The 24,654-nt window shown below is 38.6% G+C and overlaps 1 protein-coding gene across 3 annotated transcripts in view; it reads right to left on the minus strand.

The window, feature by feature from the left end:
- The window catches only part of NCAM2 (neural cell adhesion molecule 2), a 520,684-nt gene extending 497,219 nt beyond the window's left edge, over positions 1 to 23,465 (minus strand). For all 3 annotated transcript variants that reach the window (XM_023238847.2, XM_011285729.4, XM_023238848.2), the window contains exon 1: positions 23,264 to 23,465. In XM_023238847.2, coding sequence (XP_023094615.2) covers positions 23,264 to 23,318 — 55 coding nt within the window. In that variant the 5' untranslated portion in view covers positions 23,319 to 23,465. The remainder of the gene's footprint in view (positions 1 to 23,263) is intronic.
- Positions 23,466 to 24,654: the final 1,189 nt, after the last annotated feature.

The following is a 24,654-nucleotide window of genomic DNA, read 5'->3' on the forward strand; positions in this document are numbered from 1 at the left end:
CACCAGGATGAGTTTTCAGGAAGAGTCCATGTTACACCAACACTTTCAAAGTTCTCAGTGTTCTCATTAAACTTATTTCTGGACTTCAACCTTTTAAAAGACTCTATATAAGAAAAATGGCTTAGGTTATGCTCGGTCTCCTGTTATCATTCACAATTCAATAAAAAATAGTGACTGTCCTTGAACTTACTTAACTCTATCTTCATGTAATTTGCCCAAAGGCATTTTCAATTTGTTCAATACTCTTTGGCCAAGACTTCACATATACTTGTGGGTATACTTCACAAACCCACTCCCTCTGGACCTACTCTCTCACTCTGATTCACAGCAGCTCAGACCTCCAGTATACCCAGTTCACTGACTCCACCCTACCAACATGGCATTCTCTGCCCTGGAAGTATGGCAGTACTTCTATTCTTTTTTTCTTTTTTTTTAAGTATATTTATTTATTGGGGGAGGGAGGGGAGAGAGAGAGAGAGAGAGAGAGAGAGAGGGAGAATCACAAGCAGGCTCCACACTGGCAGCACAGAGCACAATGCAGGGGCTTGAACACAGGAACCATGAGATCATGACCTGAGCTAAAACCAAGAGTCAGATATTTAATCCACAGAGCCACCCAGGCACCCCTCTATTATTTTTCTTTTAAATATCCCCTCTTTGGGGCACCTGGGTGGCTCAGTCGGTTGAGCATCCGACTTTGGCTCAGGTCAGCATCTCACAGCTCATGAGTTCGAGCCCCACGTCAGGCTCTGTGCTGACAGCTCGGAGCCTGGAGCCTGCTTCAGATTCTGTGCCTCCCTCTCTCTCTGCCCCAACCCACTCATATTCTGTCTCTGTCTCCCTCAAAAATAAACATTAAAAAAAATTTTTTAATATCCCCTCTTTGGGGAAAATAAACATTTATATCACAGAATAAACTCCTGGAAAATAAAATATACTAGTTGATTCCAAGTAAAATAAACATGTTTACTTCAGATGCAACAAAGGCTCTTATTTTAATAAGAGTGATTTCAGTATTTAAAAAGCTAGGAATTTAACTCCTCCAAATAATCACAAAACATTAAAGAAACAATGGAATACTCAGTATCCTGGAAATGTCTTCTCTGATATAAAGGTATTGCCACTCCTGGAGAAAGGGAACATATTACAACACTTCTACTCTTTAATTTGTAAATCCTTTCCCTTTGGAATAAAGCACTATAATGGATATTTGGATAAAATATTGGAAACAATCTAGTACATTTAAAATAATTTTTAAAGCACATGGAATTTTGGCCAAACACGATTTTTCCCCTAATACGAACCATTTAAAAATTTTCTACCTAAATTTAGATTAAGCCAATTTAGATTAAGCCGTGCTACTTGCTAGCTGTCAATAATTGAACAAGTCACTTGTCCCTTTAAGAGATTTTTTTTCTTTTCATCTGTAAAATCAGATTTTTGACAGAAATAATTTGTAACCCCTTCACATATAAATGAATATTTCACATTTCTCAGTTTTTTCTAGGAATTCTTAGAAAACACAAAACCTAACCATCATCTTCTTTGCTCCAGGGAGAAGTGCACAAGCAAAAGCAAGGTGACTGACCCCAGCAATAATGGTACCATACAGAACTGGTGCTATCTTATGGGTGGCAGGATAAAACTGGTTGATGTGACAGTTCTTTCTGAGTCAGAGCTTCCTTTCCCTGTGTTGTTTTAATCAAATTCTCAGCACTTGGTGGACACCCATATAATCAAAATGCATGCACAGGTTGATATCACATTTTGTCACTTACACAGAAATATCACATATTCTTTGTATTATTGCTTTGGGGATAAGTGTATTATTACTGATGCTAGATGTCAAATCCCTTGAGAAAGTGATCCAGGGTTTGTATATCTTTTTATTACCCACAGGCTTCAATGGCTGCAAAGATTTGACAAATAGGAATGAGAAAGCGATATACAAGCCAATCTAAAAAATGCATTTGTGAATTTTTCTTTTCATTATTCATCACTCTAAATTGTGTTCTAACACCTTGCTTTAATGTAAAAAGTCTAGTATCACTGGACTATCTAAAAATATAAACTAAGTAATAAACACTAAACAATGTTTATCTCTTTGATTTACATCGTATATGGAAATGATATAGATTAATACAACCTGCTCCAACCAAGCCTCTTTCCAAGGACGGCTATATGAAATGGTACCATTAAAAGAATATCTGGATCTTTCTTAAAACTAGTATGGAAGTCATCATCTATTAAACTGTTTAAAATTATCTGACCTCAGAAGTCACACATTAAATCAATTTTTATCTTCCGTCTGGATAACAGAATAGTACATTTTGATCATTTAATAATAAAAATTATATATCCTATTTTCCCTTTTTCACCTTTACCCAGAAAACTCTGAATTAAATGTAACTTTAAATGCACTAACATAGCTAGTCTAATTTTTTTAACATAGCTATTTATGCTATTACCTTTCTTGTCCCTCATGTTTTGTTTAGGTTTTAGGAGTACTGTGTGTATATATCTTTCACAGTGTGACCATAGATAAATTTTCACATATGCAGGCTATAAATCTGAACACATTTTAAAGTAAATTAAGTATTCAGTAATATTTTATTTTAAACCATAAACATTTTTAGGATGGCTAATTTCTCCTAGTTTAACTTTCAGTGTGTTTCTGCTATTGCTGTTTCGCTTATTTAATTACTGTAAGATATATATTCATATACAAATCAAGTCTGACTTTCTGACCTTTTTCCCATTAAAATTAAACTGAAAAAAGATTATAAGAATTTTAACATTTGTTTCATCACAGTGAAACATTAAAAATAATCAGCAAAAGATTACTCAGAAATTAGCAATACTCTATAATATTACATGGACACAAATGGACTATTTAGAAGATGATGATGCTTAAAATATTTTGTAATAATTTCAAAATATATATGTTATAGAGTACTCCTTGGACACATTTAGTTCTCAGAATGAATTAACTTTGGTGTAACTATTAACTAATATAGTAGTTACAGTAATAAAATAATTCAAATATTTATTTGGATGGTGCCATTTGGAAAGTCATTCCATATTTTTTATAGCTGAAATAAATTTTTGCTATAGAAGATGAGTCAGAAAAACATTGAATAAATTTAGGTAGGTAGGGAATGCACATAAGTAACTAAAGCATATACAGGAAGATAAACTTCTAGGTTTCTGACTATTATACTTGCTATCTTCTCTAAAAATTTATAAGATAGATCACTGAGAAGGAAAAGTGTAAATATTTCTTATTAAGTTGCTAACCCAAGCTACTGAATTAATACAAATAAAAGAGGCAAAACATAGGAGTTTAATAGTTAAGCATATATTTTCAGATAACTTTTTTTTAATTAATTTATTTATTTTGAGAGAGAGAGAGAGAGACCACAAGCTGAGGAGGGGCAGAGAGAGGGAGAGACAGAATCTCAAGCAGGTTCCATGCCTTCGGCACAGAGCCCGACGTGGAGTTTGAACTCATGAACTGTGAGATCACAACCTGAGCAGAGCTTAAGAATCAGACACTTAACCAACTGCGCCACCCAAGTGCCCCTATTTTTAGAGAACTTCGAGGCAACTTTATTTAATTTATATTTCCACCAAAACTGTTTTAATCAAAGTATGTGTTTACCTTTTTTTAATGCTTAGTTATTTATTTTGAGAGAGCGTGAGTGGGGAAGGGGCAGAGAGAGAGGAGAGAGAGAGAAATCCCAGGCAGGCTCCTCACTGTCAGCACAGAGCCCAATATGGGGTTCAAACTCACGAAACCGTGAGATCATGACCTGAGCTGAGCTCAAGAGTCTGGATGCTTAACTAACTGAGCCACCCAGGTGCCCTTGTGTTTACCTTTTTTAAAAAAAATATTCTTTTGAAAGAATAAGTATTCTGAACATTAATCAGTAAAATACGCTAACTTGTAACAGCCCTCACAGCCAGATACTTATGTATTTTGTTTAACACAAATTCCTTTTGTCACAGTTTTAAATTCTACTTTTATTGTAAATATAAACAACAGCATAAGGGCATCACTCATTTATTTTTTCAACAGCATTTACTATAAGCATCCACTATGTGCATCACAGTAACATAAACTTTTGTCTGTAAGCTTAGAATCTGATTTAGAAGACAAGATTAATGAAATTGAAACACCTATAACCCAGGATAAGACTATAAATGAACAGTATTAATCTGTATTCTACTGGTTTATAAGAGAGAAACGTAGTTTGGAATGACTAAGAAAGGTTTCAAAAACGAATCAGGGTTTGAGATTCATTTTATATGATAAATTGAGGTAAACAGAGAGAATTCAAAACTGCTGTCTCATGAAGGGTCTAAAAAGCTACCTCTAGAAAATTATTCTGGAATTTCTAGTGGGGGATCAAATCAATTCTACTTTTTGTAAACATAATAATCACAATACACTCACTGTCCCCTCTTCTGTATTTCCATTTCTTTCTTATATGTCTACACACTGGGTCTTTATCATCTTGCCACTATCTGAACCTGCTGCCTGTGACTTCCCACTCAGTGTGCAGAGCCATCCATCCCTTGACAGGGAGTGAAGAGTGGAGAACCAAGATGTCACTATCAGCTTTGATTCTCAAATAGCACTTTTAAGTAGACCATGGCACAATGGATAGCTTTGAATGCTAGGATTTTAGAGTCAAAATCCAGGTACTTGAAAGAAAAGAGTATTTTCATAACAAGTGCCCCTTTAAATATCAATAACTAATGACTCAGAGCAAAGAGGTTATAAAAAAATGATGCCCTGAAAAGGAAGAGCGGACCTGCTGTAAGGACAGTTTGCCATTCCCTAAAAAAAGAGAAGAACTACAAGTAGTTGTTGGGAAAGATGAAAACAGGTGACTGTCAAGTGTCTCTGAGACAGTTACCTTTTCCTTCCTAGTGTTGTACTTCTCGATGGGACCCAGGAGGCAACTGGCTAGTTTGCCCTGTCATCACCACCACCATAATATCTACTACCATCACCACTCAGCGATTTGAGAGCTGAATGGGTTTTTTTCTTTGTTCTCCATCTGCGAGCATGCAAAGATCACCAGCAAGACTAGCTACAACAGGGAACAAAGATTGGGAAGATCAGTTGGCCCCAGAGGGTCCAAATTGTGCTCCTCCCTCCAAGCCTTCACTGACTCTACTGTGATGTGCAGGGGGTGTGGGGTGTGGAAGATCACTAACACTTAAACCAGAAAACCCAATAGCCTAGGAAAACACCACCAGGTAGGTCATGAGAGAGGAACTGCTAAGTCTCTGAGCATAATCAGAGTCAGTGGGAGCTGAGGTGGAGCTTTATTCAATAGTGTGGGAACCACTGATCATGCTGTAAAAACAGACTATATGAAGTGTCAGTGTTGGGGGAGGCCATCGAGAGGACATGACTGCCAGCTAGCTAAACCACAAACTGGACCCGGGCAACTGGAGGCTCCTCACTCCCTCCCCAGTCCTTGGAATATACACTCTGCTCACTGTTCCCACAATGGGAGCCACTGTCTAATATATAGCCTTGAGAACAATGTGTTGGTGAGACCATATGGATAGTAGAAGTGATTGCACCCAGTTAAGGCCTTTATATAAACTTTTAAGATTGTGGCAGGTGGGTGCAGAGATCTACTGTCTATGGCCACTCAAGACAATCCTCGTCTGGAAATTTAGTAAACCCAACGCATACCAATCTACCTCTTTCTTCAGTCTCTTCTTGCCCCCCATGTTATGTGGGCCAGATTGCAAACCAACAGCCAGTAGTACAGATACTGCCTACCTTCCAGGCAGAACCAAGAGCCACACTTGAGTTAGGGATGGATAAGAGGAGAGAAACAAACAAGGACAATAAGCTTCCACCTAAACCCAGACACAAGTCTGAGTAGGGCTATGGGAAGAAGAGGAAGCCCTTGAGAGGGAAACAGAACTTGGCAGTAGACTTAGACAGTTCTGAGTTGCTCACATAATAAATAGTGTTATTATCCTTAAATCCTCATTCTGCCTCATTTTTGAAGCCCTGCACCATGACAGCAACAGCTAACAAAGAGAAGCAGAGACCCCAGATATCATAAAGATCCCAAATGCCAAACTTACCAGCCGCCATGTACCCTCAGCAATGTATGGGAAAACTAAACAGAATGTAATCAATGGGGCAGTGACAACACAGCTTTCCAAAACTAATAATTACCTCAAAAAATATTCTGACATCTTACCAGAACACTGTTTGCCATAGAGTCAAACTCTCTTCAGAAACCTTCCAAGGAAGGTGGGTTAATAAATTATCAAAAAAAAAAAAACCCCAAAAACATGCAATTATACCTTGACTTCATAATAATATTAATGATGATATAGCTAATATTAATTGAACACTTACTATGTAAGCAGTGCTATTACTATCCCCATTGTACAGCTGAGAATATTATAGAATAAAGAAGTGAATCACTTGTTTGCGATCTCTCATTAAGCAAGTGAGTGAGCAGGATGTGAATTCAAATCTGTCAGAGTTCAGGCTTTGTGCTCTTCACTATCATACAGCCTCTGACATGAAAAAAAAATATATATATACACATATATATGTATATATATATGTGTGTGTATATATATATATATATATATATATATATATATATATATATGAGGCTCAAAGCATTTGCATAGCCACAAATCAAAACAAAAATTTTTGCAAGTAACATTAACAAAAATTTTGCTTTGACGCTAGAGGGAACGTAAAGATATTTAGATAGTCAGCTCTAAGTAGAGATCTGGTCTTCACGGGGTATGGAACAGAGCTGGAAATAAAACACAGATGTTGAGTTATTTCTTGAAGACATCATTTGGGCCACAGGATCCAAATTTATTCGCAGGAAACCACTACCAGCTTGTGCTTGGGAAAGGGTTTTGCCCCAGCACTAAGCAGGCATTGGCCTCAGTGCCTGGAACTGCCATGTGCTGGCACAAATTCATTTAGTACCCAACCACTCAGGCAGAACGCTTCAACAAACAGCCACGCGATGTGAATTCTGAACACTTCAGAAACAATTTTGACTGGTGTCACCAAACCGTACGAACTAAAACAGTATCAAAGAAATCTTTTAAAATGGGACCATTCAACGTCATTTATAGGAAAAGGAAAGCCGCTCTCAAAATACTTTTTAGCTCCATAAAACCATAAACCAGTCTATGATAAAGTTAATAGAAACTATTTAATTTGAACACTATTACCTGGCTGCAAATAAGTAAATTCAGTTGTACTGAATACCTGCAAATACAGAAATGCTTTATATGAAAAACATTAGCAACATATCTCACAAAAGCTCTTTACATAAATGAATTTGTTCTCTGTCATCAGAAATAGGAGATTATCTACTTAGTAATCCTCAAAAGGGACATGGTAATCAAACACATATACAAAAGAATTTGTATCTACAATTTTATGATCCAATCCTTATTGTGATGATACAAATATGTTGAACAATTTGTTCAGCGGCTTTGAAACAAATGTTATAACTCAGTTGTACAGCACGATGTAAAAGAGAGCATAACACTGCTAGAAACTCAGCAGCCTTCATGTCTTCAGTTACAAATTGGGGAAAATGAAAATGAAGAATTCAAGCATGTGCATGCATTTCAATCACAGTCCCTGAGCTGGAACCAAAGCACCCATGCTCCAAATGCTGATTTTATCTATATTCATGGAATGTGTTTTGATGGAAAACATCATAAATTATGAATGTTTGTGTGCTGGGAGTTTGTTTTAAAAAAATAAGGTGGGAGAACTGTTTAGCTGTTCATTTTGTGTAACAGAGAGACAACAGATATTGTTTTGTAGTCTTGAGAAATTAAACACTAGCTAATTAGTCTTGAGTTATACAAAGTGTGAATAATAAGTCCAATGTTTTATCATGGAGTACATTTTCTTCTTAGAGGCAAAAAACAGCAAAGAACAAATCATTAAAATATTCATGAATTTCAGCCCTAATGAAAACAATGAGACAGATAGAGCAAGCATTTTGACACAGCATAGAGTGATGGAATGATTTTCCAAAGTGTGTGTGACCTATATTATATATATACCTATATATATGCACACACACATACATATTCCTCCACACAAAAATTTATATATATATATATATATATATATAATTTTACATTTGGCCATTCAGGAAAAAAAAAAGCAGTGTTGGTGAGAGTACCTGGCATAGGGAAGAAAAAAAGCAAAAAAAAAGCTATCCAAGAAAAAGTAATTACAGATCAGGGACACGGTTTTATACCTTAAGCATCTCAATCTCTATCCTACATAGTCTCGGGAAAAAACCATCTAGAGGCCAGGAACTGGTGTGGTTCACAACTTGGTCTAGCCATGTAGTAGGTTAGTACCCTGATCAATGAGTCTACTCATTTCAATACATGGCCTGTCTCATCAGTCAATATCAAATCAATATTCTTTGTTTTCAGTTTCCACTTTTCCCTCTAAAGGAGACCCTGACCCCCATTCCTATTTTTCATCCTACTTTTCCAGAAATCAAATGAACATTTTTTCTTGACCTCCTTAAATTTGAGAACATTATTCTCCTGTCTAGTTTGAAAACAATAAATAAATAACAGCAATGAAATATATTCCCTTTAAAAAATTAGCTTCTTATATATCATAAGCTTATGGAGGACTAGTCAGGCTTACGTAATTTGTTTTATCCCAAATCTATTACCCTACCCCTGCCATACTTTGACCACAGTCCTCAAGCATTGTATGGTGGGAAGCACTCAGGCCCTCAAATTCAAAGTTAGCCTTTATTCAAATCCCACTGTAGCCACGTCACAGCTATGTGACCTCAGGGAAACAGCTTTATCACACTATCTCTTAATTTAACTTATCTGTACAATTTTTAAGAAAAGATACTAACAGATGGGTATACACAGATATTAAATAAGATCAAGCACAAGAGCTTTCTTAGGAGATTTTCCAGGATAGAGCCTACGCACAAAGGAGTTAGTATCCTTACCTACCGTTCTGAAACGTAACAATGGTAAAACCATGCACAGTGTTAACAGCTTCCTTTTATAGCGGCCTGGCAGAAAAAGATGACACTGTTACCGGCCAGCCAAGGGTCCAACCCAACTTTGCCACTGAGCAGCTTTGTGAGTTTGACAAGTCATTTAAACTCTTCAAAATCTGTTCATATCTCCTTCTCTAAAACAGAATCATCCTCACAAGTCAGGGTGAAGAATTAAATTAGATCACACATACAAAGTACATGAAAATGGCACATAGTGACTCTTGACGTAGCTTATGTTCTTTGTCAAAAAGGGCCCTTTGCACATCCCTGTGGCAGACACAGGTGACCACTGCACACTATGTCCTCTCCCTCATTCTTCTTACTAAACGAACACTGAATTTGACTGAACGATCATATGTGTCCAGGGAGACTGACCTTGCCCTCAGCAACAGAAAGGAGTTGATTAGTCAGGGGAAATCACGGTGGTGTCATTCTCCTCACCAGCCATTAGTTAAGGGGAGTTCATACGATACAATTTTAGCCAATGAGAACTGAGGGAAGGCTGCTGGATGACATTTGAGAATTTTTTTTTTTTTTAGTAAGAGGCCAGTGAAATATTTATCTTTCCTAACTTCAGATTTTATTGCCAAAAAACGTGATACATGAAACTGTTGCAGCCACCTTTCCTCCAGGAGGTCACGGAAAACTAGCAAAAGACAAAGAGAAATGTGAAGTCCAAACCTGACTCCGGATGGTTTCTTAAATGCTACAATAGATTATTATTTTTAAGCCATTTTAAATTTGTCCTACTCTTCTTTGCCCCTAAAAGCATCCTAAACTGATGTAGTTTCCTTATGGAAGTATGCAGTAAGTCAACCACAAACTGATGACTTCATGAATTATTAATAATTATAGTGTCTCACTGTAAGAGAAGCCATTTAAAATATAGCTTATATTTAAATATTAATGTTATATAGTCTTTAATGAATTATACTAACCTGGACAATCAAATTGCCCCACTTTGCAACCACCATGAACCCAATGTTTCCAAATCTTGTTGGTTCTCCGTGCTCATTAATCTTTTAGGTCTCTGAAAGATTTACTCCTTTGCCAATCGGTCCTTGCTCACGTAGAATTTGGCCATTCAAAAGAAATGGCTGCGAAGAACGGTGAAAACCTGAAACCAGAGCCACTCCCAATAACTCCTTTCTCCCTTCAGACATGTCTTGCTATTGCATAGGTACCATGTTTCAGTCAGAGAAATGAGTAAATCTTTAAAACCAAATATTAACTAAATTTGAATTTCAAGTCCTTCACTTATTAGATGCCACGTAACTTTATGAAATGCAATTCCCTCATCTGTAAAATAGTAACTTCAGAATTCCTATATCTGTTGTGAATATTAAAATGAGGTAACCCTTATGAAAGTACTCTGCAGGGTGACTGACAGATTTTTTTTTCTGACAAATATTGTCCCCTTTACCAAACTCTAACCAGGCTCCACTGAGCCCTTTTCTCAACAAGGCCTCAATCCTGACCTTTAAAGATTTGAAGGAAACACTAACATTCTTTTTAACAGCTCAAGGCTGCATCCCTGGAATGACTCTAAACCCCTTAAAGTACCTGCCTGAGAAAACTCAAGCCTACCAAAAGAGTCTACTGTTAGTTCCAGCCTAAACCTCAAGATAGGACCCTGTCTCCCAGCCTCTGTGGGATGCTGGGAGCGTAACTTTGATAACCATCAGTTAACAAACCCAGGTGGGTTTCAAATACACCAAATCACTCCTTCCTGCTTTTTGTAATTTTTCACTTCTCCTACTCTACTGAACCCCAAGCACCTCCCTCCCTATTCTCTATTCTCCCTTTAAAACACCCGGTCACCACTACACAAATCAAAGATGAGTTCAGTTCCCACTTGGGCCCCTTACCCTACTGAATATAGTCATATACTTCATTCTGATTAAAATCTGCCCTTAACCACTAGTGTCTGGCTTTGTTTATCTCTGACACTTCCTTCATCCAATTAACTCATTAAATATTTAAAAACAGACACTGTTCACTGGGGACACAAGGTTGTCTGTAACCACTCTCTGTTTTGTCGGGCATCTCCTTCTCTCCTTGTATGCATGTAACTGTCAGACTTTATCCCAGATCTTCAAAGTATGACCCTACCACCCACTTCCTCATTACCTTTTAGCTGATGAATTATCCTTGAAACAAAGCAGCAATTGATCTTTACTAATAGCATTTACTTTCACTTCTCATTCTCAGTTCCCTGCGTGCTTTTCTGCTCAAGTAGTCAGAATGTGTTCTGGAGTCACAAATAGTAAAAGACAATTTACGCTTCTTATGACAATCTCCCTCTGCCCATCACACATCCATGTGCAGGTACATCACCTGAGATATGGAGACTTTAAAATCACGTGCCTTCTGAGAAGCAGCCACACAGGAAGAGACGGCGAAAGTTCACTAACAGATAAGTCCCCTTCCTCCGCCCCCCCCAGAGTCAGTAGGTTTAATTCTTGATTTTCTTTTTTTAAATTTTTTTTTTCAACGTTTATTTATTTTGGGGACAGAGAGAGACAGAGCATGAACGGGGGAGGGGCAGAGAGAGAGGGAGACACAGAATCGGAAACAGGCTCCAGGCTCCGAGCCATCAGCCCAGAGCCTGACGCGGGGCTCGAACTCACGGACCACGAGATCGTGACCTGGCTGAAGTCGGACGCTTAACCGACTGCGCCATCCAGGCGCCCCAATCCTTGATTTTCTAGCAGGAAGGAGATACATTCTGCTTACAGAAGTCATCGTTCACCAAATAATCTGTATTCATGCACGGTGTAGGATGAAAGGTATTTCTAATAAAATGTTTCATACAATAGAAATTAAACAGGACCCTGAAAAAGAAAATACATTAGCAACTTAGGGTACTTCATAATCGCTCACAACTCTGTACTAAGTGTTATTTAAATATCATGAGAATAGTAAAGTTGAATACTTCATAGCCACTTTGGATATAACGGTGAAAGTCTTCAGTAAAGCACAGAGAACGACATAATATCTATCATTTAATAATCTGTGCTGAGTTTTGTTCCTAAATTGCAGACCACACATAATCCCCACAGAGGTAAAATGCATTAGCATAGGGTTTATGAGAGGCCTCTGAACTAAAATGACTTACAGAGATAACCAATTAAAGTGATTATAAATTATGTCAAATTTGAGGGGAGAAATGAAAGTAAAAATGGGTGAATCAGAAGCAGTAGTAATCTCTCTAACTGCAAGCCGTGTTTCAAGTTAAAAGTGGCATATACAATACTGGTAACATTAGTGGATAAATGGAAGGCAGAAAAAATAAATAGGTGATAAAGACATTCTGGAGTGTCTGAAAATATATTCTGTCCAATTAACTGTCTTACCACTGAAGTCAGACAGAAAAAAAACATCATAAACTCATTACAAAACATGGCTACCAGACAAGAGAGAATTTGTTTAGGTTAAACTGAATTTCATTTTTTAAAAAAGAAAACAAAACCCAAGTGCCTATGAAAAATATAAGATAAAATACTCTTATCTTGCTTGTCTTCCTGTACATACAGTTTAGGATCGGTTTCCAATAATCATTGATTGAATAATCAACTTTTAATTAACCCCCGCAGATTATCTTTGATTTTTGAGGACTTTAAATACTTGCTTTATCGACAAATCAGACATTTACTATTGACAGTATCTAATCTGTTTAATTATACCATTATCAACATATTATATCTCCCTCATTTATTTCTATGCATGGAAAACTTGAAACCTTAACCACAGAATGGTCTCCTAAGCCTCAGATAAGGCTTCAAAAGAACAAATCTTATAGCAAGATTTAAAAGTTTGCTTTAGTCCCAGACTGATTTATTTCCAATGTAGGAGATAAAGGCAGATCATCTTTCCTTTCTTCTGAATTAAATAATCACTGTGACTTGATTACTTTATACCTACTCATATATTTATTGAAGGCCTACCACATGCAGTGGTGATGTAAACAAAATTTTTAAAACAAATACCCAGACCAGCAACTAACACATTTCTAACAGTCAAAACTAAATGTATTTTTAAACAGGTAGTTTGTTTTCCTCCTGCTGGGGAATATTTAAATATTCATTTAGCACATATTTACTAAACATCTACTATGTTCCAGGAATAAATGTATGAATTTACAGTGAACTCTCTAACCAAGTACATTGTATGGAAGGAAGCATGGAAATGCATTCTTGCTCTCGGGGAGTTCACACAGAAAGTCGCAAGAGTCGCAGTGAAGTCTGACAGGCACAATTCTGGTATATTACCAACAAGTATGATTGGAACATCCGTGTCTTGCACATTGACTGGTGATTCGTGTGTATTTGTTGAGAGAAAGAAAAATGTTTTCAGTGATGAAATGGCTGAGCTGAGTCTTGAGAAAAAAAAAAAAGGAATAGTCTAGGCAAGGTTAAGAAAAGTGTAAAATATATGGGCTGTGTAGACACAGGGCCCAAGTCTGGGAATTCCAGGAGTGGTGCAAAAGCATTTGGTGCACATAGTAACAATCATGAAGCTAAGAAAACAGGATCCTGAAAATGAATAAAAGGTAAAAGTCTCAACAGTGCTAAGTCAGGAACTCTCAAACAATACAAGCAGGAAGGGAATCCTCCAAAATGAACAGCATGTGTCCTGTGAACACAGTCCAAAGTAACTTTGAAGAAGAGCACACACACATAAAGTACGTACTGTACCACAAAGTTCGTTTTGAGAATTACTCCATAAATAGGAGAAAAATATATTTCGGTGAAAGCAGAGACATTACAACAGGAAAAATGCTACATGTGGAATAAAATATTTCTATCAAGTCCTGGGCCGACCATTTTTTAAGTCTTTCTTCTTGGACAAGTAATTTCACCTCTTAAAGGTTCATTTTCCTCTTTTCTAAATCTACCTTTCGGGGTAATTATGGGACTTCAAGCAGGTAAATTTTAAGCTGACCATCAAAGTTTTTGTCTCAGTATATAATATATACATGCTAAACAATGTTAACAACTCTTCGATAATTCAAAAGTTTAACCTAGTTTAAAGTATTAGCATAAAATCTGCACAGTAGGTAGGGTGAAGCCAGTGATTTTATGACAAAGGGTATGAAAAAGGAGTAAGATTGAAAATGTACTTAATTTCAGTTGGCATTAGAAAACTGTAAGCGATTCACCTAAGTAAATAAAAAAAGAAAATTTTTAAAAATACAGGTAAATATCATTGGTCAGTACTTTGACAAAGATTATGGTATACACATCATGTTATTTTTTTTTAACATTTATTTATTTTTGAGAAACAGAGAGAGACAGCATGAGCGGGGGAGGGGTAGAGAGAGAGAAAGACACAGAATCTGAAGCAGGCTGCAGGCTCTGAGCAAGCTGTCAGCACAGAGCCTGATGCAGGGCTCTAACCCACAAACTGTGAGATCATGACCTGAGCCAAAGTCGTATGCTCAACCGACTGAGCCACCCAGGCGCCTCGACTTCATGTTATATTTTAATGTTCACATAATCTCTGTTTAACATTTCTTGTGTCAATGACACAAAGCTATCGCTATAATATATAGATGCAACGCTCTGCTCAGGCACTATATTCAATATTTGTCACGAGTAGATAATAACCAGGGAGAAATTAAGTAGGGAAGTCAATTTAAAAATAATCAGAAAGAGCATAAGTACTGTAGTTACTAGAAAGCTGGTTGGGAATGTACAAGTTACAGTATTAGAAAAACTGTCTACAAATCCTCATTAATACTTAGAACAAAGTATAAGTGTGCTTATTTTCTTAAATTAGGATGTGCTCTACTGTAAGTTTTAGCTTTATGACATTGGTTTATTTTACAAGTACTGGCATGCATTTCTATGCTAGCATCATATTTGCATCCCTGAAAAACGCTGGTGACTGCAAAGTTATACAGTAAAAAATATCATGGCATATGGGAAAAGACAGGATGAGAGGTCAGAACATTCCAAACCTACAGAAATGTATAACCAAGCACTAACGACAACCATAACAATCTTAATTAAAATACTAGGGCAGTTAAATCTCTCCTGATGTTTGTACCTCGCATTTGCATCTTCTTTCAAGATGCAAAGCCTGAAGGGCTTTCACTTTAAAACGAAAACTGTGATCCAGGGTGCAGCCTTTTAAAAAAAATATAAAAACAAATACATCATTTTAACACAGGAGAAAATGACTTTCCAGTTTTTTTATCTACACTCTCAACATTTCCAGATACATAGTATATTGAAAATCAAGATGGCTCTTAAACTGCTAAATGAACAAATACTTGCAGTAAAGGAAAGCATGTGAGTTGATTTTTCATATTTTTTACAAACACCTTGCTCGCAAATTGTTAAGGCTTTCTCTTTAGTAATGAGAAAGCTTGCTCTTGATCACTTAAGAAGTTAATGAGCTGAAGAAGTCAGATGTGGACCAACACAATTTCTGCATCATTTCCCTATTAAACAATCGTGTATCAAAGAAACACACAAAGAAACAAACTGAATTACTCCTTGAATGCATATGATGCTCTTTGGCTACAACTTTGGATGTCAGCAACAGAACATACTTCATAGCTCAAGGCAAATCCGGCACTCTCAATCTCAAAACATCATCTATCAAGGGTAATGTTACCAGAATTAAATGAGACAACGGGTGAAAACACCCAGCACAGCTCCCTGGCAGGCAAAAGACACTCAAAAATATCAATTCCCTTGGACACTAACAGAAAAACGTTCAATTCCATATATGTAATATCAAACTTTTTTTTAATTTTTGTTTTAGTTTAGTTATTTTTGGTTCTTTTTTATTTTCTTATGTCTTCACGTTTTGTTTTGTTCTGCTTCCCCAGAATAAAAAGAAAAAGGGGAAAAAAAGCTCTGGATAAGCAGAGAAAATAACTGAAGAATATACAATGAAAGCAAATTTGACCTACATGCTTCCGAGATTTTACCCAAAATTCCACACACACACAAAACAAATAATATTGGAGTGCAAACAGTGATGGAAGAAAGAGGGAACCAAGTTAAATAAAAGCGGAGAAAAATTCTGAAATCGACAAAGATCAACAGTCGGCCTTTCCAAAGTTACTGATGACATTTCTATCTAGATGTCCCATGGACACCTCAGACTCATATATATCAATGTAGAAAATTACAAACAAGCAAAACAAAAACAAAAGTAAAAACAAAAACGCCTCTTGCCTAAGATAAGTGGTTTTATTTATTTCCCTATTTCTACTAAGATAGGCTTAAAACATCAGGCACCATCTTCCTCCCAATTTGCCAAATCAAATGCCTTATTAAGATCCATTAATTCTTCCAGAGAAATATGTGACATGCCCCCTCACTCCTTTTTCATTTCCCTCTGTTTTACCCCATACACAGCCAGGAGACTTAAAACTTTAATCATGTTCTTAATTTTTATTAACGTTTATTTATTTTTGAGAGAGAAAGAGAGAGCAAAGGAGGGGCAGAGACAGAGGGAGACACAGAATCCGAAGCAGAATCCGAAGCTGAGCTGTTCGCACAGAGCCCGACGCGGGGCTCGAACCCACGAACCATGAGATCATGACCTGAGCAAAAGTTGGATGCTTAACTGACTAAGCCACCCAAGGCGCCCCAATCATGTTCTTTTTCTGCCCAAACAATGGCTCCTAAAGATCTACACCAAAGAGTCAAGCTCAGCTTGGTCTCCAGGCCTTCCTGCCTCATAGTCCCACCAATATTCCCACAACTGAGTCCAACAACTCACCTTTCCAAACCCTTAAGTTAATTAAATTGGATTACTTCTCTCCTCTGAACACTTAGGGCATACTTACTTACAACTTGTTCACCTGTTTTAACACCTTGTATTATCTTCTCCATCTACCATGTTGAATCTCTTTCTGCGTTAGTGAATGGCAAGGTGGTATCCTGGTTAAAAGGCAAGTCTTTGCACATGTCCTAGGTTCACATCTTTGTTTCCTGGCTGGGCAGCCTTAGACAGTTATTTAAATTTTCTATGCCTCACAGCCCTCAAGTGTAAAAGGGGAATATTAATATGATAAAAATTAGAGGGCTGTTCTACATATTAAGCTACTTAGTACGCGTAAAGTGCTTACAATAGAGACTGGCAGTTAGCAAACACTCAAAAAATTTTAGCTCTTTACAGGGGCTGAACTCCTAGCAGCTTATTTAGACCATTTGATTCTTAATTAATTATATATCCTTTGTCATTTTGCAACATTTTGTTGAAGTTTATTGACCTCTTGTATGCTCATTTGGTTTTATATTTTTTGTCCTGTCAACTATCAAAGTTGAATTCTATGCACTACCCCTTCCACACACATGCAAATTATCAAACAAATACGATAAATACATTAAAAATAGGAATTCAACTAGAAATTCCTAATTCCAGATAACTACTAACTATAATTGATAATAGGCAAATCAGGTAATTCCTCTGTACCTCAATTTCTTCATCCATAAAATAAAGTTAATAGTCCCTTGGATTCCTGATGATCATTTGTTATAAGAAGGTTGAATGTACTTTGAACTAGTGGACTATGCTATTAGGAGATGCTGGCATTATATTCATTGTAAGCCCTGCACAAGTATTTGTTCCTTGATTAATCAACAAAATGCCACAAAATTCAAATATTATCATCACTTTGAGCTGAAGACATGTTGGATTAATTTTTTTAAACTGATGCAAAACTTTGGTGTTCAGAAAACTGAATTAAGAGTTTAGAAACCAGAGTTCTAGTTAGTAACCCTTTGTATTTTTCTGTTTGACCTTTGGTAAATTACTTATCCAAATTGTGTCCCCATCCTAAGCCTCTATGAGACTAGTGTCAACCTGGTGTTGGTCCATAAAAAGGATTCATGATACAATAAGAAACCCATTCCTCAAGACCCTTTACTGCCATCTGCTGGAAAACTGTGGAAATAAATATGTATTCTATCACCACAGCTACGAGTGGCGCCCCCTGGAGTTGTTCATCACACAACCTATACAACCATTCCTAGGAATGCTGCTGAATAAGGTGTCTGAGGCATCACAGGTGTTTGATGAATGAGTAAATTAATGAGCCATCTTCATCAATAAATCCGATTATCTCTGCCCCAATACTCTTTCTAATCACAGAGCAGTTTTTGATGACTTAAAAAAAAATGAAGTGGAATGTTTTTAAACCACAGGCTGATTTATCTGAATTCATAATACACATTGACATAGTAGGGTTGACATTTTATAGGAGGCCTACTATGTATCTATTATCACAATTGTTCAGTACAATTGTGGCAGTACAGCAACTATCAGATATATTTATGTCAGATTTTCAAATAAACAAATGATGAGTCTGAGAGTTTAAGTTGCTTCTTCAAAGTCAAGAGACTTAGTGATCTAAGTCTCCTGATTTCAAATCCAATGTTTTTTCCCCTTCTCTGCTAGTTTTAATAACAAAATAGAGCCAAAAAAATTTGGACCACTGACCTGGAATTCTTAAAACTGTCATCTGTTGATTGCTATGCTTATAAATACTCTCAAAATTCCGTATCATACCTCCATGCTATTTAAATTCAGACAAGTCTGTTTCATGACATCATAACTTTCTAAAACGTCTTATAATGAATGTTTGATGAATTATGAGTGGAATAAGTGAGTATGTGACACCAGGAAGTATGTCAATAGCCATGTGGAATCAGCACTATTATAACTATAAAAACTGTAAATAGTTAAAAGTTATTAAAATATTTTAAATAGTGCCATATAGAAGCACTTACATTTGCTGAACAATTAAAGATACCTTGGCTCTATGAAGTTCAGGAATATTACATTTAATAAAAGCATAAAACCGGGTGCATCTCAAAAGTGTTCTTGTATCACATAATTTGGAAAATTAAAACGAATTTGTAATCTTTTAAATAGGCCTTCAATATAATTGGGATAGTGTAAAGGACACAAGAAATTCTGAATCTAGGTCAGTAAACCTTGAAAAACAATGATACCCCCCTTTACAAGAATATTAAAATTATTAAACTAATTTTGCATAAACCAACACCCAGGGGAATAATTTTATTTAGACCAAAAAAAAAAAAAAACCCACAGAAAAAACAAAAGCAATTCAAAGTTGCTCTACTACTTATCAAGCACTTTCTTCATGCTTTCAAAAGTTCACTGCTATGAGAGGTGACCCTGAAAACAGATAAATTAAAATAATTTTCCAAATGTCAAAAGCCAGAGAGAGCAGAGGACTAGTTCCAGGGTCTTCTGATTGACACCCTGATTTCCATTCACATTGTTCCCTCACAAGGAAATAGACACAAACAAATTACACTGTTCGGCTCGGTTACCAGACTCCATCTCTATAGCTCATTTCTCAGTCCCATTACAAACTAGTTCTGGGTTTGAAAGAAAGCCATTTTACTTACTAAATTATATGAGGTTTGACTTTCTTCTTGTACTGAATGAGGTTGTTTTCTTCCATTAATCGCTTCTCTAGTCGGATATCACCTCCTGGGGAACATTAGCCCCTCGTGTCAATGACAAGACTCACTAGACACCCAGGACCCACCACCTTCCCTTCTTGCTCTTCGGGCTCCAATTCAGCATTAGAAACTAAAGTGACCAGATGCTGTGCTTAACTTCTTTGGCATAAAGCAGGAAAGGAAACCTTCCGGGTTGTTCATTGACAAATAACGATACTAGTTTACACAGCCTACCTTCTCTAAGTGCAAATGAATACGGAGTTGATTCAACAACAACGTTGCAAGAGAGGCTGCCATCAAAGAGTTAGAGGGGGGTGGATTCAAAAGGACGGGAGAGAGGCTGTCTGTCACAGCCTACAGAGAAGACAGGTGTGTGGAGGGGACCTTCCTGTAGACCTGAAACCAGTAGTGACCCACACAGCTGCGCTTTATTTTTAGAAGGTACACTTCCCTAGCCAACGATGACCTACCAGCACGTCACCAGAAAGAGAAAATGTAAGCAGATGCCTGTAAGTTCAACTCATTAACTAGGCAATTCACTTCCATCGCCACATGATTTTGGCTTAGGTAAGGGTTCTGCGTAGGGCTGAACTGGGTTGCAAAAGAGATGAATAGCTCTGTTCTCACCTTACATTTTCATACAAAAATGCTTCTATTTCATAAATATGAACGTCCAGTAATAGATGCTTATTAATCATACTTGAGTAATTTTTAAGGAGAAGACAACGATTTTAGAAAGTAAAAAAAAGCTTCAGGAAAGCAGCCCATACATATTACCATTTGGGAATCTGAATATACATAGATCCAAACAGCAAATGCACCATGAATCACAGACTCAAGTTATCACTTGAGATTTATGAGGACAGAGACAGTGACCAAGTTTTGAATACAAAGAAAAAATAATTGCAGAAGTGAAGAGTTATAGAATCTCCTCTCTGTTGACAATTAAATTCAGACTTGACAATTAAATCCCAACCTTACTTCATTAGATATTAATCTTGCAGTGGAAATGAGAGGCTTTTAAAGGAGCATTTCTGCTATAATAAAAAAGGCTTTCACTACAGTAGAACAATAATGTTGTGTTTAAAGTTAGAACTATTAGACCTTGTTAGCTAATTATGGTATTGGCATCCACTTAAGTTGCTCAGTTTTTCACTTCTGTCATTTTCTCCTATTCAACTGCTGCAGTTCAAAACGTTTTGACTACTTAAAAGGGAATACATCATCGTTGCCTTTCCCCAGTCTAACTGCACACCACTTTCCAAAGCAATAGCTTCAATCATGCTTCATAAAATCCCCTGCAAGTATATTGTTGGAAACATAAATCAGCAAGCTGGGGTTTTAGTATTTCTAAGGCAAGCCCAGGGATCACTAACAGGAGGCTGTGCCATGGCCCCATTTATAATAGAATAAACAAAATTATGAGTTACACTGGATCCATTTCTTCTTCAAAGATTGCTCCAGTGGTGTGGCTGATACTTGCTTCTGCATCCTTAATTGGAGAACAAAACACTAGCATAGAAAACTGGACTCTGGGCTCAGGACTGCTGTTTCCAAGCATCTCTGACTTCATTAGGACACATGGCACAGAAGTACTACATGCTCGGTTTCACAAAAGCTAGGTCTCTCTGATAAGCATCTATTCCTCTATGAGTGCCATGCATTTTTAAATTGCTCTAGATACAGAGATCTTTAGAACGATGCTCTCTCCTCCTTCCCTGTTTCATTACAGTGAATATAGGCTCCCTTTCAGGCATGCTTCAGTCTTAGAGTCCCTCTTCACAATCACCCTGCATTCGGAATTATAAGCTAGGAGAATCACAATTTCAGAGGGTGCAACCTAGACCCAAATTAAATGTGTCTGTGTGTAATACTTAAACATTCCTAGATTTCCTTTCTGTCCCCCAAATTCCAACACACTTAGTGTCTATAAATGTAAATTCAGACTCCACAACTGAGACATATTTCTTCTCCAAACCAGTCACAACGTAATCATAAGTCTGCATAAACTTGCTTTCTATTATGCCCCCATCTTACTCCACACTAGCTACACTCGGTTAATTGCAGGGGTATTTTAACTGCAATTTTCAGGGACAGCTTCTGAGGATTCACTAATACCTGTTTGTATTATAAATGAACAGTTAAACATAACCAGCAGCTCTACAAAAATTTAAGCAGCATTATCTGCAGGGCATAAAGTATATGTTGATCTTTGTTACCATAGTGATTAAATTAACTGACTGGCCTGGTGTTAGCTTCAGATGGACATATCTGCAATTTTGCTATGACTGAAATTTTGCATACTCTCTGTTATTAAGGGAAAATGAGCTGCATCTTACCAAGACACTCTATAATAAACTATAGCAATATTCAGTGTTTGAATTCTGATTTCTGAACCTAAAATCTGCATCCAGTCCAGTTTCATCAGCCACTAACACTCTATAGCTTTAGGGAGGTGAGGGCAGAGAAAGGAGGGCTTCATATCCAAAATGTCAAGCCCTGCTGAAGAATGATAGAAAGACCCAGGGAGTGTGGAAGAACAGAAAACAACCATTTCTGGGTTTAAAATGGAGTTCTACCACCCCCTGCTGGACCAAATGAGCAACACAGAGGAGGCTACAAAAATGCTTAGAATTGAATACAGTGGAGATATTTTAACTTGTCTTGTAATTTATGTTTTCTCAAAAAACAATTTTCATGCCACACTAATGACATAACATTCTATGCAAATATTACACATCACAAAATTACATCTATTTTCTTTTTCTTTAAAGATTTCCACCAATGCATGTTTTAGCATTTTGTGTTCTCAATTAAATGTCCAAACTTGTCTGGACAGTTGAAAATGCTTCCATTTATTATAAATATATTTTATGTGAAAGTGAACTATTCAAACGAAGCAAGATAAATTCAGATCTAGCTCTCTACAGATAAACAGAGACAGCTTCCACAAATTCTCCCAGGTTATTCTAGTAAGCTATTCTTTTTTTTTTTTTTTCCTCAAGAGATAAAAATCTCACCAGTTCTCCACAAGCTAAAACATCCCTTACAGGTGTAATTACAATCTGACGCTATAAAAATTTTCAACCTTGATGTATTAACAAGGGTGGGGGGAGCTGAGAATGAATGACTGCAACACATGCCTAGTTTTATCCATTTGCCTTCTTACACACAACATCCATGGCCCCTCTCTTAGTTTCAATAGAAATAAACCATCACCGTTCACTTCATAGTCAGGAATTGGGGTCTTGGGAAAGGCGGGGGGGGAGAAAGAGTGTCTAAGAATTGAATTTCTTGCACACGAGAGATAATTCAAAAACGAGTTTAATGCTGATAGTTTCTGCTGCTTCTGTAAAACATCATCGTTCCCTTTCCTTCCGCAACCACAGATATTTAACTGTTAATACACACCAACATACTCATCCAATTTTTGATAATGAAAATCGGAGAAAGCCAAGAACCCGGAAAAAGAAGCAGTTTGCCTCGCTCTCCTGCTCACCGATGCCAATCTCCAATTCTGTATTTTCTCTTATTTAAGGGTCTCCACAGAACAGACCTAATTTTCACCGGCAGCTAAAATAAGCAGTGAAAACAATAACAACAACAACAATAACTGTAACTTTAGTTCTTTCATTTAATTCTTCTTGTGCCTCCCTCTGCCTCTCTTGGTTGGGCGGAAGGGGGAGGGAAAGTAAATGCAATAAAGCACCACACTCCTACCTTGCCCGCTACTGACAAGCAACCCGAGCAGGTAGAAGGAGAGGAGGAGGCTCATGTTCAGGACGTGACACTGGAGGACAGTTCCAAAGTTATTAAGTCCAGCCCTGGAGAGAGAACCTTCCGCTGCCACGGCCGCCTCAGCTAGAGCCGCCGCCGCTCCCGGGGTGCCCCAGCCGCCCGCAGCCCGCGCGCTCCTCCTCGCAAAGTGACTGCAAGCTCCGCTCCTTGCCGCACTATATCCAGGCAGCGGCGGCGGCGGCGGCGGCGGCGGCGGCAGCAGCGGCGGCAGCAGCAGTAGCAGCAGCAGCAGCGGCCGCCGCGGCGGCAGCAGAGCCGGGCGGGGAGGGAGGCGGGGGCGGGGGCGCGGGGAGGGGAGGCGCGGCCGAGGTGTATCCCTCCGCGTCGCACGGCGGCCGCTTCTTCCGAGACGCGCGGCCCCAGGATTCGTCCGCAGTCGAGCTCGGAGGCGTGGGTTCGGTTCCCGGTGCCTCCAGCTAGAGTGGCCGCCGCGGTCAGGCTGGCACGAGCACGTCTGCGAGTGGCGGCCGCACGCTCAGCCTCGCGGTGATCCGCACGTTGACGGACGCCCCCGGGCCGAGGAGGGAGGGCAGTCTCGAGTTCCTGCACCGCCGCCGGCCGGTTCGCGGAAGTGGGCAGCTTGAGCTGAGGCTGAGGCTGCAGGCGGCCACCCGGCCCCGCGCTCTAAGCGCGCCCGGACTTAGCGGGAGCGGGGGACCTGGGGGCGGGTGGTATTTTCTGCTGCTCTCATTCCTCCAAGGGCGTGGGAGGGGGAAGATTCTGTCTCTCCCAGGCCTTCCCTCTCGCTCAACCCTTCAGCAGGCTGCCCCCTTCCCACGCTTTCCACTCTGCCGCGGCACAAGGGGAGCGGTGTCCTCTAAGTGCCTACACTGCTTGTCTCCTCCGGCTCTAGAGGGTAGGCGGAAAGATGTGAACGGTGTTTCTCATCCACGTCGACCCACTGCCGTTAAGAGCAGGTACTTAAGGGAGAGAGATTTAGCGGGGTGGGGAGCTGAGATGTTGGAGGGGCTGCGTTAAACTCGGCTGTCAGCGTCTGCCGCGTCCTTGGACAAGTCCGAAGTCTCCCCTAGCCACTCTCAGCGGGCTCTGCCCTCGGTCCCCAACGCACAGCACCGGCCAGGTCCCCGCGAGGTGTGCGACGAGGGAGGTCCTGGAAATGTACAAAGATGAGTTGCGCGGGGATCCGTCCCCAGCCCTCCCACCACGCATACACACACCTGCGTGTGCGCGCCTGTAATTTGGAATGATGGGGCCGTGGCAGGCGCCCAGAACTAACTCTCCTCCGCTGAAGGTTGGGGCATATCATTACTCTCCTGGAAGGGTAAGAAAGATTTGTCAGTGTGATGTCAAGC

The sequence above is a fragment of the Felis catus genome, chromosome C2, assembly GCF_018350175.1.
Source record: "Felis catus isolate Fca126 chromosome C2, F.catus_Fca126_mat1.0, whole genome shotgun sequence".
Lineage (NCBI taxonomy): Eukaryota > Metazoa > Chordata > Mammalia > Carnivora > Felidae > Felis > Felis catus.